Genomic DNA, 14,300 nt, shown 5'->3' with positions numbered 1-14,300 from the left:
CTACGTAAGTATCCTTCCAACCTTGCTCGTAGTTCTACTACTGTTACGTTGGATAACCCATTTTCCCCTTATCTCTCATCTCTTTCCAACACCTTGAGTCGCTCCTTGTATTGTCATTCACCGCTGTTTAAGATCGAGGTCTCATGCTAGTCTTTTCCAGGTAGGGAAGCTAATACCTTGCTCATTTGTCCTGTTTTCCTCGTCGTTTGGTTGTCAATTTAAGTTTGTATGGGTGATGTGATGCTATACTGATTTGGAATGCATGAATCCGTCATATGAATCTGTTATTGAGCTGGTACGAGGGACTGTTGCAGGAAAATAGTGGCGAGACCTGCTAATCTCGCCCAAGCGAGCCAGTCTCGCCTAGGCGAGATGAGCAGGGACTCGTCCAAACCCTATTTCGCGAGTGGTCGCCCAGGCGACTTGCTCATTATTTTGAGCTAGCGAGTATCTCGCCCAGGCGAGAGGGGTCTCGCTGATAACGCTGTCGTTGACGCGATCAAATTAATACTACTTATCTAGAACAACTTCAGTATTGTTAAGATAGTAGTCAACAGAATAGAAAGGGTAAAGTAACCCAAAGTCGTCTCCCAACGAACACGGAATTGATTTTTAACAAATTAGTTCTTATAAAACTATACAAGAGTTAGTCAAATAAAATTATAAAAAAATATAGGGGATTAAGATAAACAAAGATAGAAATAAAATTTAAAAGATAAAAAGAAATAAAAATAATAGTAAAGAAAATAGATTGATTCCATTGCTTTTTCAAAATAGATTCATCATCGGTTATCTAAAGATTATTGCTCAATTAATTATTGTTGTAGATTTGCAAATTAATCAATGTAAAGTCTCAATTAATTTGTTGGCGTTCTCACTTTTAACCAAAGTACAGTCTCAATTAAAAGTGAGAACTTTTAGATTATCCATAGTAAATTCAATCAAAGTACAGTCTCAATCAAATTTTACTATGCCTAATCATGTCTATTCTTTTATCTCCTCACCAAATAAAAAGCTTAATTAATCAAAGTAAAGTCTCGATTAATTTTCATTAGAGTAAATACCTTTAACCAAAGTAAAGTCTCAATTATTGGTAAAAACTCATTTAATCACATGAAAGTTTCTAAATAAAATCAAAGTAAAGTCTCAATTAAATTTAAAAACCCTTGAACTCATATGATCAACATGCATATAGATTTAAAATCATTACTTTTTATGAGATTCAAAGATAAAAGACATAGATGAATTAAAACCTCAACAATAATAAAAAGAACAAAGAAATTAATTCATTCTAACCTCAAAATCAATAATGAAATTACAATGGAATCAACCCAAGAAGTTTAGAACTCCACGAATACAAAAGAAGAATAGAGAGAAGAAAAGACAGAGAAATGAAACGAAATTAGGCACCCCTAAGGATTCCAAAACTCCGAAGTCCTGAGCTTGTCCTACTTCTCCTGCTAATCCATGGAATTTGGGTAAAAGATGGATTAACCCAGACTTAAGCTCACATTCTCCATCTGGATATTGGATGCACATGTTTTGTGTAATTGCTGCATTTGGTGAAGCCAACTCTCTTATTGTTCTTTCTTCCATTCTATCTTCTTGAATTTCTAGTTCAGGTGATGGATCAGAAGATATATTAATCACCAGAGGTGATTCTAGCGGTACACTTTCAGTGGTAGGTTCAGATGATGACGGTACTCCTTCAGTAGAACACCTGAGTTCAAGTCTCCTACGTGATTTACGCAAGTTCCTTTCAAGTTCTGAATCAAGTTGATAAAATTGACCCGGATTGGCCCGAGTCATGCACTATGCAAGTCCACCTGAAAGTGTTTCCCTGTGTGTTTTTTTTTTCTTCCTATTCTTGTTTTGGAGAAAGATTTCAAGAAAGAAATGAGTTAAGATGTCGTTGGGTCTACTCCCAGGAAAGAGAGGTGCGTCACAGTGGACAACTTAAATACCAAGTCTTTCCTAGACAGAGTTTTCCAAACTAGTCTCAAAAAATTTCTTAAAAGAAATTCTTAATCAAAACAAAAATAGAAATTTGCTTGGATTATATTAACAGAAAACTAGATACTACAAAATAACAAACTATATCAAACGTATATGCATAAAATAAAATAAAAAAATAAAAAAATAAATAAAATAAAATAAAATAAATAAATAAAAACAGAATCAAAATAAAAGAAATACTAACTGTACTCCCCGGCAACGGCGCCAAATTTGATATCGCTGTCGTTAGGCGATCAAATTACCACTACTTTAGCAACTTCAGTATTGCCAGTTAGTAGTGAACAAAATAGTTAGGGTTAAGATAACCCTGAGTCGTCTCACAACGAATACGGAATTGATCTCAAATATTTGATTCTTAAAAATACAATTAAAACTAGCAATTATAAAAATATGGGGGTTTTGATATGCAAAGAAAATGACACGGAAGATTGTAAACACAGTAATAGTAAATAGGTCAATTCCACTGCTTTTTCTAAATCAGATTCTTCATTGGTTATCTAGAGATTATTGTTAAATTAATTATTGTTGTTGATTTACAAATAAATCAATGTAAAGACTCAATTCATTTGTTGGCATCCTCACTTTTAATCAAAGTACAGTCTCAATTAAAAGTGAGAATTGTTAGATTGTCCATAGTAAATTCAATCAAAGTACAGTCTCAATTAATTTTACTATGCCTAATCATGTCTATTCCTTTGTTTCTTTACCAAATAGAAAACTTAATTAATCAAAGTAAAGTCTTGACTAATTTTAGTTAAAGTAATTACCTCTAATCAAATTAAAGTCTCAATTATTGGCAAAAACTTATTTAATCAAATGAAAGTTTCTAAATAAAATCAAAGTAAAGTCTCAATTTAATTTAAAAACCTTTTAGCTCATATGATTAGCATGCATGTAGATTTAAAATCATTATTTTCTATTCGATTAAGAAGCAAAGGACATAGATAAACAAAAACCACAACAATAATCAAAATAACAAAACATATAAATTCATCTAACCTCAGAATCCAGTTAAGAAATTATAGTGGAATCAACCCTAAAAGCTTAGCCCTCCATGGCTTTGATGGAATACATGATGATATGATGAAAAGAAAATAAAAGAAAGTATGAGAGATGTGGTAGAGATGGTATCTGCCAAAACCAGAGAGTTCTAAGTCTCTAAGCTGTAAGCTGTCAGTCGTAAAATGTCAGTCCCTTCTGCTCCCTTAAGTCTCTTTATATAGGCTTCAACTGGACTTTGGGCTTTATCTGTCAGTTGCTAAAATCTTTTATTTTTATTTAATTAATTAGCAACTTAATTCCTGTCCAATTTCCAATTTTGCCCTTCTCATTTAACCATATTTGCAGTTTTGACCAGAGTTGACTGCTGACTTTGACCAGTTGACCAGAGTTGACCAGCTTTGACCATTTCAGTGTCCATTGAGAGACTGTCACGTGTCAGCTCTTCCAAATCAGATTTCTCTCTCCTTCCTTAGGGTTTGTTCCTCCTTTGACGGCTGAAACGTGATGGTGGCAGCGACAAAGCTCGCGGTGGTTGTAGGTGCGTGGCTGTTGGTTCCGGCGAAGTGTTGCAGGTTCGTGGCTGCTGGTGCGTGGTGGTTCAAGCGAAGGTGGAAACATTCATCTCGTTCGATCTGCGGTGGAGGCGCCAGTTTGCTTCGCAGTGGCAGTTTCCATGGCTGCTGCGTGAGGATGGTGGAGTGTTCGCGTTGTTGCTGCAGATGCGGAGGCGAGAAGATGGAGGTGTGGTGGTTCTGCAGTGGTGGTGTGAAGCTGCTGCCATGGTTGTGCGAGAACAAGCTTCACGGAGTTGTGGAGGTCTGCGGTGATGACGGAAATGGCGCAGTGTTGTTGCGGTGGTGCTGTCGCTGCTGGTGCGTCGCCGGCAATGGTGTGATGGTGATGCAGTGGTGACCGGCGAGGTGAGGAGGTGCGGCGGCGGCTGCCATGGTGGTGGAAGGAGAGGAGAAAATTAGGGTTAGGGTTTTGGGAGATGAAGATGATGACGTGGCAGCCTTCCATTGGACAGCTTGTTAGTGCAAGGATTGTTGCCACGTGGCTTGCTTTGGTTGGCTAATTTTAAAAGGTGGGGATTGCCACATGGCATGATCTGGTTGAGTGGAGTTTAAGTGGTAGGAGGGGTGCAACTTAGTGAAAACTGGGGGTGCAGAACAAGTTTTTGTGGTCCACTTGAGGAAGGAGTGTGCAAATAAAATCTAGGGGTGCATTTAGCTCCTGATTTATTCTTTTCCAGAATTTCTTGATTTTAGACTTATTTTGTAACTTTGAATATTTCAAAATCACACTATTAATTGACCAAATATAAATTCCAGCTGCATTAACAAACGTTAGAATATCCAATAATATTTTATGCAACTAAAATCAATTTTTACGCCACTTTTACCAAACTTAGTCAATAAATCCAATAATCACAAATCCTAATTAAATCAATCTTTAAGCACAGAAAATTCAATTAAATACCCAAATTTAAATATTAAATGAGGGCAAAAATTTGAACTCATCACTCGCCTAAGCGAGATCCCACGTGGTTTTCCTGATGCCCTTTCGAGCCCTCGCCTAGGCGAAGGGGACTCGCCTGAGCGAGCACGTCTCGCCTGAGCGAGATCCTTCGGTCTGAGCGAGGTGCTGGGCGAAGCAGGGCGTTGTGTGATTGTTTTCTTGACTTGGTTGGTGAATGTATGGCTTGAATTTAAGTATTGTGATGAGAGTATGAGATAAATGAGTATACATGTGTGAGGTAAATCATGAATTGTGAATAATGGGTTGGTACGATCTTAGCATGAAAATTGTATGAGATGATTCATGAAATTGAAATGATGAGTTTGGTATGAATTCAACATGAGACATGAAAGAGTTGGTATCAATGTGGCACAGTAACGATATGAGATGGAGTTCCATATTCTGGGTTCGAGAATAAAGAGTTGATATGGCTTGGTTGAGGATACGAAGGCGATGAATCATGAGAAACTGTATGAGATGTATGTATATAATTGTGTGTATGCATGATGAATCTGTTTTGGTTGATTAAGGAAGTTTGGTCTGTGTCAGTGTGTAATTCCTTGGGATTCTTTAGGTGGGACTCACAGGGTCGCACTTCAATGATCGGGACGTAATTCCATGGCCCCTGTTAGTGGGTGTCCATGGTGGTGCCCCATCTGTATAACTAGGTAAGGATTCAAGGTAAGGTTGCATCCTGACACTCTAAGGAGTCAGTTAGTCTCACCTAGAGCGGACTGACTCCTATGGTGAGAGTAACAGGAGGCCTGAAATTCATTAAGGGCTAACCTTGTGGTGAGGGAAATTGATTTATTGTAACACTTGTAACACATAGCTCGGGGGTGAGCAGAGGTATCAACCACAAGTGCAAGCATTCGCTGAATCCAACCATGGTTATATGTATCCGGATGAGTCGAGTTGTGTCGTAGTGTATTGTGTGAACAGTCATAATATGCTTGGTTGATTTGAATGTATGATATTGTGGAATTATATCTGATCTGATGGATAAACTCTTCGTACTCTAGCTTACGCTACTTTCTTTGTTGTGTGATCTGCTGTGTGGTACTCTCTTTTGCGATGATCATCAACTTGTTGGTGTGAGCAGATGCGAGGAACACCCGTAGGCGACAGGGGGGTGGAGATTCCGCTGCATAGTCCGCGTGGACTAGTTTATATTTCCGTATGGGTTTATTTAAGGTTGCGACCCACGTATTTGTTCATCCGTAGATTTATGTACTTTGGTTAACTTTTCATCTAATTTTCTTTTGGGCATCATGGTGTGTCATGGGTTGTATGGAATTGAGTTTGAAACTCCTAGACCGCGCTTTTATGTTATCTTCCTCGTAACACTTCCTTTAATTTCGCGTACTTAATTAAATGGGGTGTTACAATTACTAGAATTTCAGTCATAGATATTAGGTATAAATGAGAATCTTAACGGGTTCGTTGAAGTTTATTTAATTAATTTGAAATTTATATTTATATATTAAGTAAATAATAATCATAAAATAACTTATAAAGAAGTCAACTATAAAAGAATTGTAAAATCAACTTGTCTTTTTATATTTATTTTAATTTTTTGGGTTAAATATGTTTTTTGTCCCTCAAGTTTCAGTGAAATTTTTGGAATTAGTCCCTCTTCAAAACTTTTGACCAATTTAGTCATTCATCTTTAAAAATATGTAAATTTAGTCATTTTAACCAAATTTTGTTAAGTTTATATGACGTTTCAAGCACATTTCATGATAGTATTTGAATTGTTTACACCGTTTGACACATTTTCGCTTCAATGTTAACTTAAATATTATCATAAAATGCGTTTAAAATGTCAAATAAACTTAACAAAATTTGGTAAAAAAAGACTAAATCCACAGATTTATAAAGATGAAAGACTAAATTGGTATAAATTTTTGAAGAGTGACTAATTCCAAAATTCACTAAAACTTGAGGGACCAAAAACATATTTAATCCTATTTTTTTTATATTGTCTACTGTTTTAAAAGCTTCTTTTATTGTCATCCCTATCGATTATACACACTCTTCATTAAATGATCAAACTTAATATAATCGATTATAGTACTGGAACAGAAAAAGTTAAAAAAATGTTTTTGCAAATAATCAGTCATACCAACATATAATTAATTATATTGTTATTGCAACCTCTAAGATTAATATGATAGATTATAATAGATTACGTAATCAATTAAAAACGTTGTTTTACATTTTTCATAAAATTTAAGTTTTAGAAAACATTTTTTCTCTTTTCAAGTTCCTTTTAATTGCAGTGTGCTATGATTTAATTGTATTATGTAAAAACACAAAACAAATAAAGTCAATTCTGATATTGAATCTTCATGGACATCTTTAAACATCATCAAAGCAGCATGATGGAGGCTTCTTTCCAGAAAGTCCAGTTTTCTACTTCCACATATTTTGTATTATTAGACGTGTCATTTATGTTTATAGTAAAAATTTCTTTCTAAAACTCTTTTAATGTGTAAGACATGAGATTTATTTGTTATAAATAATGCTTGTGAGTGATAAGAGTTTAAAAAAGTTATAAAGGAAAATATAATTTTTTAATTTAATTATATTAAATTTTTTTAATATTTGATGCTAATATTTTAGTTATTTATAGTATTTAACACGTTTTTATTTTAATATTAACTATAAATTACACTTGACATGTCTACACAATTTTACACAAGGTTAAATATGTTTTTGGTTCCTCAAGTTTTAGTGAAATTTGAAATTAGTCATTCTTCCAAATTTTTTGACCAATTTAGTCTTTCATCTTTAAAAATGCATGAATTTATATCTAATGTTTCAAGCACATTTTATGATAGTATTTGAATTGGAATGGTTTACATTATTTGACACACTTTCGCTTTAATATTAACTCAAATATTATCATAAAATGTGTTTAAAATGTTAAATAAACTTAACAAAATTTGATAAGAAATACTAAATTTACATATTTATAAAGATAAATGATTAAATTGGTATAAAATTTTGAAAGAAGAACTAATTTCAAAATTCACTTAAAACTTTAAAAAACAAAAACATATTTAACACTTTTAACATGTGTCTATTATTTTTTAGAGTAAAGTAACCTTCCTTTCCATTGTTTGTTTGCTGTGTTGCTTTCCACCGAAATGGAGCAAGATTCCCATCATCACCAAAGATGGGAAGGCAAGGTTTCAGCGAGGTTGCGAAACGTCACCAAAGCACAAGCATGGCCTCTGGTGAAAGACTTCTTCAATCTCCACAAGCGCTTCCCCACGCTCGCCACGTGCTACGGGCTTCACGGATCCAACGGTGATCCTGGCTGCATAAGATACTGCGCCGGCTTCTCCATCCCATCCAACGGTCCAGAAAGCGTGAGCTGGTCCAAGGAGAGGCTGCTTGCCGTTGATGATGTTGACTTCTGGCTCAAGTATGAGATAGTGGAGAGCAACATTGGATTCAATTCGTATGAGTCCACGATGAAGGTCACGAGCGATGATGATGATGATGATGATGATGAGTCAAATGGATGTATGTTGGAATGGTCCTTCGCCGTTGATCCTGTGAAAGGGTTGGAGCTTGAGGAACTGGTTGGGAAGTACCATGTGGCCCTTCAGGTTATGGCCCAGAAAATGGAGGAAGAAATTCAAAGTTTGGTGAGTGGAATTTTGAACAATACATGATCAGATCTGTTTTCATTTGTTTACTAAATAATCACTTTTATATTAAATGTATCATGTAATTTAGATTTTGGTTTTTATTAGTATGATTGAGTTGTTTTCTTAAAGTATGAATGTTTTTAGAGAAGTTTATCTATAAACCAAATTGGCTCTGCAAAAACTTCTACTCTCTTCCTTCCTTTCACACCTTTTCTTCGTAGCTTCACAAACAAAATGTTGGCCGGTGTTGGTCCAACCGGCTCTCATAATAGCTTACCCATAGAAGAACAAGTTGATCGCAAAGAACATGTAAAAACATTCTCTTCACAAACGTCACCGCACCACAAACATTACTCTATTTATTAACTTTATCAACTTTGTTAACAAAATGTTTCTCAAAAAATAATTTTCCTTGTCATTTTACTACTACCTCAATTGATCAAAGAAAACCCAATTTTTAATCCACAAAATAACATGTTAACCTTATCTTTGTACAAAGAATTTTAATAATTACATGAAATTAAAATACAAAGGTATTTAAAAAATTTATACTTGAATTATCTTCATTTCTTAAATAGTTTGTTTAAATGAAATAATCAAAATATCTTTTTGGATAAAAAAAGTTAATTTCTCTTTTAAGATGAAATTTTATTTTAAAACTATTTTGATAACTCGACTTTACCATTTGGTTTGAGTTGACTTAGCATGACTTTCGGCACAAATCAACTCATCTTGAGTCATCTTGACCGTGAGATCAAGACAAGTCATCTTGACCGTGAGATCAAGACAAGTCGTCTTGACTGTAAGATCAAGACGAATCGTCTCGACCTTCAACTTGGATCGATTTGTCTCGACCCTAGACTCAAGGATGACACGTCTCGACCTTCAACCTAGGTTAATTCGTCTTGACCCTGAACTTGAGATGACTCGTCTCGATCTTCAACCTGGGATAACTCAACTTCGCCTTCGTCCTGAGTCAAAGGTTGGATCAATTCGTCCTAATCGAAGGTCAAGCCAATTCAGCCCAAGCGAAGGTTGAAATGTGCATGTTAGGTCGAAGGTTGTGATGAATCAGTCTGGGTCAAAGGTTATGATGAGTCAGTTAGATACCAAGATGATAAAAGAACCAGATACCTACAATATCATTGAAGAATTTTGCTACAGAATAATAGAAACTTTGAAAGAATGGTACCACAATTTGGGAAATGTTAGACAAAATTAGTTCCATGAGCTCAAACAAACATCTACAGTATTATATTTGTAATAGTAAAGTAGGATCTTTGTGGGGCTTTAATCATTTTGATCTGTATATGGATTGAAGCACCCCAAGTGCTTCCTATATTTTAATTTTTTCTGCTGATAAAAAAAAGTACTAGGAACACTTCATGAAGAATCCATCAGAAATGGTACCATCATTGATAAAAAAAAAACTCATACAAGAATCCTTTGTGATGAAATGTTGCTCAATTAAAATCACAAACTTAGAAAAACATTATCAAATAATGAGAAAAAGATTTTATCATCTCAATGGACTTCATGATCAAAGTGTAAAGAATTATGTTGCATCCCTCCCTACTTGAGATTCAACATGGACTAAACATGATGGCTATCTCTATCCAAAAGGATTTCACATCCTCCACAAGCAAATTGTCAACACTCAATTTCATCCGGATAACAATGATAAAAATAATAATAGAAAAGAATTAATTAAAGTTCAATTGAGAAAAATAAATAAATAACTAATAAAATAAAAAGGTAAAAAAATATGTTTTAGTTTAAGAAAGAATAAATATCTATGTTTATTTTATTTTATTTTATTTTTTAATTTAATTTAATTTTGTTTTTTTTGTTTTATTTTATTTATTTATTTGTGATTTTATTTTTATTTTTATTTTTATTATTACTATTATTTTATTATTAGATTACTTTTATTTCTTTTTATTATAGTTCCATTTTGTTTTACGTCCCTCATTTTAGTTATAAAAAAAAGAAGAATAAAAATAAAACAAAAGAAAAAAAAGAGAAGGAAAAAAGAAAAAAAGAGAGAGCTAGAGGTTAACGTAAGGTCTCTGTTATCAGCAGACTCATGCCTTTTTAGAGCATTCTAGTTATAAAAAAAAGAAGAATAAAAATAAAACAAAAGAAAAAAAAGAGAAGGAAAAAAGAAAAAAAGAGAGAGCTAGAGGTTAACGTAAGGTCTTTGTTATCAGCAGACTCATGCCTTTTTAGAGCAGACCTATGCTTTTTAGAGCAGACCTGTGCCTTTTTACCATTGGCTAGTTGAAAGATGTTCAAATGCCATCATTATTTTGAATTGGGAATTACATGTAATAGCTAGCTGGCCATAGTCATGATTACTGAAGGAACAGGAAGCAACATCTGCTCTAAGTCTTATCCGACATCTCAAGATTGGAAGGGACAAAGGGAAAGAGAACAAAAAAAGAAGAAGAAAGAACTACATAATAGGAAAAAAAACTAAGATTGAGGGGGTACACAATAGAAACAGAAAACACAACCTCAACGAGAAAATTGCATCCAGAAGGAGAATATAGTGAAAGAGATTTTTGAAAGATATTTTACAACAAGGTAAATGCCTTTAACTTCTTCACTTTTGTTACATGGTTTGATATTGATGCTTATGAATGCATGAATCAGAGTTTAGTTGCGCATTGTTCGTGTTGTTGTTCACTTCGTTTACACCACTCACGTTCATCATCATATTCATCTTATTTGTGTCCCACAGGTCGAACCAATATTCAATATTTTCAAACAAAAAAGTTGTTTTTTAAGAACTACGTGATCCTTGATTCTCCTCTGTGAGATACGTAGGAGCAAGGTCAATCCTTGTCAGGTTCACCTCCAAAAAATTAAATCATTTTCCAAATAGTTTTTTTTTTTCAAATATCTTTTAAAGAACTACGTAACCCTGATTTCTCACTTTAAATGAGAATACGTAGGACCAAGGTCAATCCTTGTCAAGCCCAAAAATAAAATAAAATAAAATTATTTTGTTTCTTTTAGTATTATTTGTCTCATTATTTTTTGGGTAAAATTAATGTTTTGAAAACCACATCAACTTTGCATGTTTAATTAAGGGTACCGCCCTTGGGCGAGCGCTGTAAGGTGCTAACACCTTCCTTACACGTAATCGACTCCCGAACCAAAAAGTTTGGTTCTTCGTAGACTTGCTTTATTTTTATGGTTTTCTATAGTTTTCCAGAAATAACTATGGTGGCGACTCCAAATCTCTTTTAAAATTTGTTTTCTTCGTCCCGTCGCAATTTCGATTGCGACACAAATGTATCCTTAATGGGACCCACTAGCTTCGATTGTTGATGGCATCAACTGTTGTTCCTTCATCATCTTTGGATAGTGCAGTGCCTTGCACAATTGGATTGCCAACCGAGTTGCACTCTGTCATGTTGAACCAAGCTAACATCTCACGAGCATAGCGTCTTTGGCAAATGAAAATTCCAACATCACTTTGTATAACTTCAATTCCCAAGAAGTAACTCATTCTTCCCAAGTTTGTCATGTCAAACTTTATTTGCATTGAACTCTTGAAGTCCTCACACATTTGAGGATTGTTTCCAGTAAAAATTATGTCATCAACATATAGGCTAACGATTAGAATATTACCATGAACCCTTTTAACGAATAGGGTGTGTTCGCTGAAGCATTGATCAAAGTGTTCTTTGGAAAAATATGCTTCGATCTTGTTGTACTAAGCTTGTGGGGCTTGTTTAAGCCCATAAAGAGCTTTCTTGAGCCGATACACTTGATTTTCTTTGCCCATTTTGATAAATCCTTTAGGTTGCTGGACAAATACTTCTTCTTACAACTCACCATGTGAGAAAGCATTCTTTATGTCAAGCTGGAAGACCTCCCATGTGCCTTGAGCTGCCAAGGCTAGTAAAACTTGAACTGTATCAAGACGAGCGACTAGAGCAAAAACCTCTATATAGTCAATTCCAAACTTTTGAGCATAACCTTTGGCCACTAATCTGGCCTTATATTTCTCTATCTGTCCACTTTCATTGAGTTTGGTCTTAAATATCCACTTCACGCTGATAGGCATAATTCCTTGTGGAAGATCCACAAGTTCCCAAGTGTTATTCTTTTCTATTGCTTTGATTTCAGTGTACATGGCATCTCTCCATTTTGGGTTTGTGCAAGCTTCTTCAAATGAGGGAGGATCTTCAGATTCGCACATAATCAAGGCTAGTAAACTCGCTTCTTCTTCTGCTATAGAGAGATGAGTTTCATAATCGGTCATCCATGCAGGTGGTCGCCTGTGTCTTGTGTCTTGTTGCCCTCCCTTCAGTTGGAGGATGATGAGATTCTGAGTTAGGATTAATTGATGGGTCTAAACTGGTGTCATGACTGTTTGGGAGCTCATGTGGAGTAGAATCTACTAGTGTATCATCTTCTAGAATTGAGGGTTCACCTTGTCAAATATCATCTATGCACTCCTTTGCATTTTCATGCTAGTTCCAGCTGTTGTCTTCCTCAAACACTATATCCCTGCTTATGAGGACCTTATTGTTAGAAGGATTGTATAATTTGTAAGCTTTTGATTCTTCACTTACCCCCAAAAGAATACATGGTTGAATTTTATCATCTAATTTGCTCTACTTCTGGTCTGAAATATGAACGTGACCAATGCAACCGAATATCCGAAAGTGGCCCACATGTGGTTTGAATCCACTCCAAAGCTCTTTTGGAGTTTGGTGATCCGATTCTGGACATGAACACACCATCGGACAACATCAGGCCAAAATTATTTTGGAACACCTTTCTCATGTAAGACTGCTCGAACTACATTCAGGATAGTGCGGTTTTTTCTCTATACAACTCTGTTTTGTTGTGGAGTGTAAGCTGTGGTCAATTGTCTTGAAATACCATGATGATTGCAATAATTTTCAAACTCCTCAAAGGTAAATTCACCACCTCTATCAATTCTTAGATAGGTAATGGATGTGTGGGCTTCTTTTTCCACACGAGCCTTGAAGCTCTTGAATGCACTAAATGTTTCAGGTTTTGCATGCAAAAAGTAAAACCATGCCTTGCGAGAGTAGTCATCAATGAAACTCAAAATGTACCTTTTGTTGCTGTGAGACGAGGGTGAAATGGGACCACACACATCAGAATGGATTAGTTGAAGTTTCCTCGATGTTCTCTAAGAACTTTTTTCTTGGTATAGTGTCCCTATGTTGTTTGCCAGTGAGACATGACGTACATAATGCATTGGGAGACTTTAGGAGGAAGACCGATTACCAAACGCTTATTGGCAAGTGTGCAAAGTCCTTACAAGTTTAGATGACCAAACCTTTTATGCCAAAGTTGTACTTCTCGTTCAGAAACTTCATCTACATGAAGGCACTATGATTCATGAGGGTTCATTGTAGATGTTAGGTAAAACATCCTATTTCCTTTCATACTGGTATGAAGCAGTAAGCCATGATCTGGATGGAAAATTTTACAAGTATCATTTTGAATCAACACAGCCAAACCTTTCTCTTGGAGTTGCCCTAAATTTAAAAGATTGGTTTTAAGTTCCGACACGTAATATACATCTGTGATGGTATGTGATATGCCATCAATACAAACTCGAATGTTCCCTCCTGCTGCTACTGTCATAGTGGTATTATTGCCAAGTTTGACAATCTTGCACAATCCCTATTTGTGTATCTTAGTAAACCACTGTTTATTGTCGGTCATGTGATTACTACAACCAGAATCAAGAAACCAATCTTCCTGCTGCACAAATTGATTTGTTTCTTCATATACGACCAGTAATATTTCATCCTCTACCTTTGATGCTTCCTCATGCATTGCATAATGCGCTTGTTTTCCCACCCGTGGGCACTCATATTGGAAGTGTCCTAGTTTGTGACAGCGAAAACATTCTACGAGTGCTCTATTCAATGATTGTCTTTCGTGACCTCTTCCATGAAAACGACCACCAACTCCACCTCCTCGATTGTGTCCACGACCTGTTTCTGATCTGTTATCATGAGTAATTTCAACACTTGTTCATCAGGTTGAGATTCCTGCATTCACTGCTCATGAACCAACAAGCTTCCATGAAGTTCATCAACA

At 35.3% G+C, this 14,300-nt stretch overlaps 1 protein-coding gene across 1 annotated transcript; it reads left to right on the top strand.

Moving 5' to 3' along the window:
- Positions 1-7,647: 7,647 nt before the first annotated feature.
- Positions 7,648-8,379, top strand: LOC114195258 (lachrymatory-factor synthase-like). Its single transcript, XM_028085661.2, has one exon. It carries the CDS (start codon positions 7,689-7,691, stop codon positions 8,220-8,222), a length of 534 nt encoding a protein of 177 aa, XP_027941462.1. The 5' UTR covers positions 7,648-7,688; the 3' UTR covers positions 8,223-8,379.
- The last annotated feature ends 5,921 nt before the right edge of the window (positions 8,380-14,300 follow it).

Source organism: Vigna unguiculata, chromosome 8 (assembly GCF_037176805.1).
Source record: "Vigna unguiculata cultivar grain cowpea cultivar isolate G323 ecotype 2 chromosome 8, ASM3717680v1, whole genome shotgun sequence".
Lineage (NCBI taxonomy): Eukaryota > Viridiplantae > Streptophyta > Magnoliopsida > Fabales > Fabaceae > Vigna > Vigna unguiculata.
The sequence above is the reverse complement of the archived record's forward strand: the minus strand, read 5'-3'. Positions and strand labels throughout refer to the sequence as shown.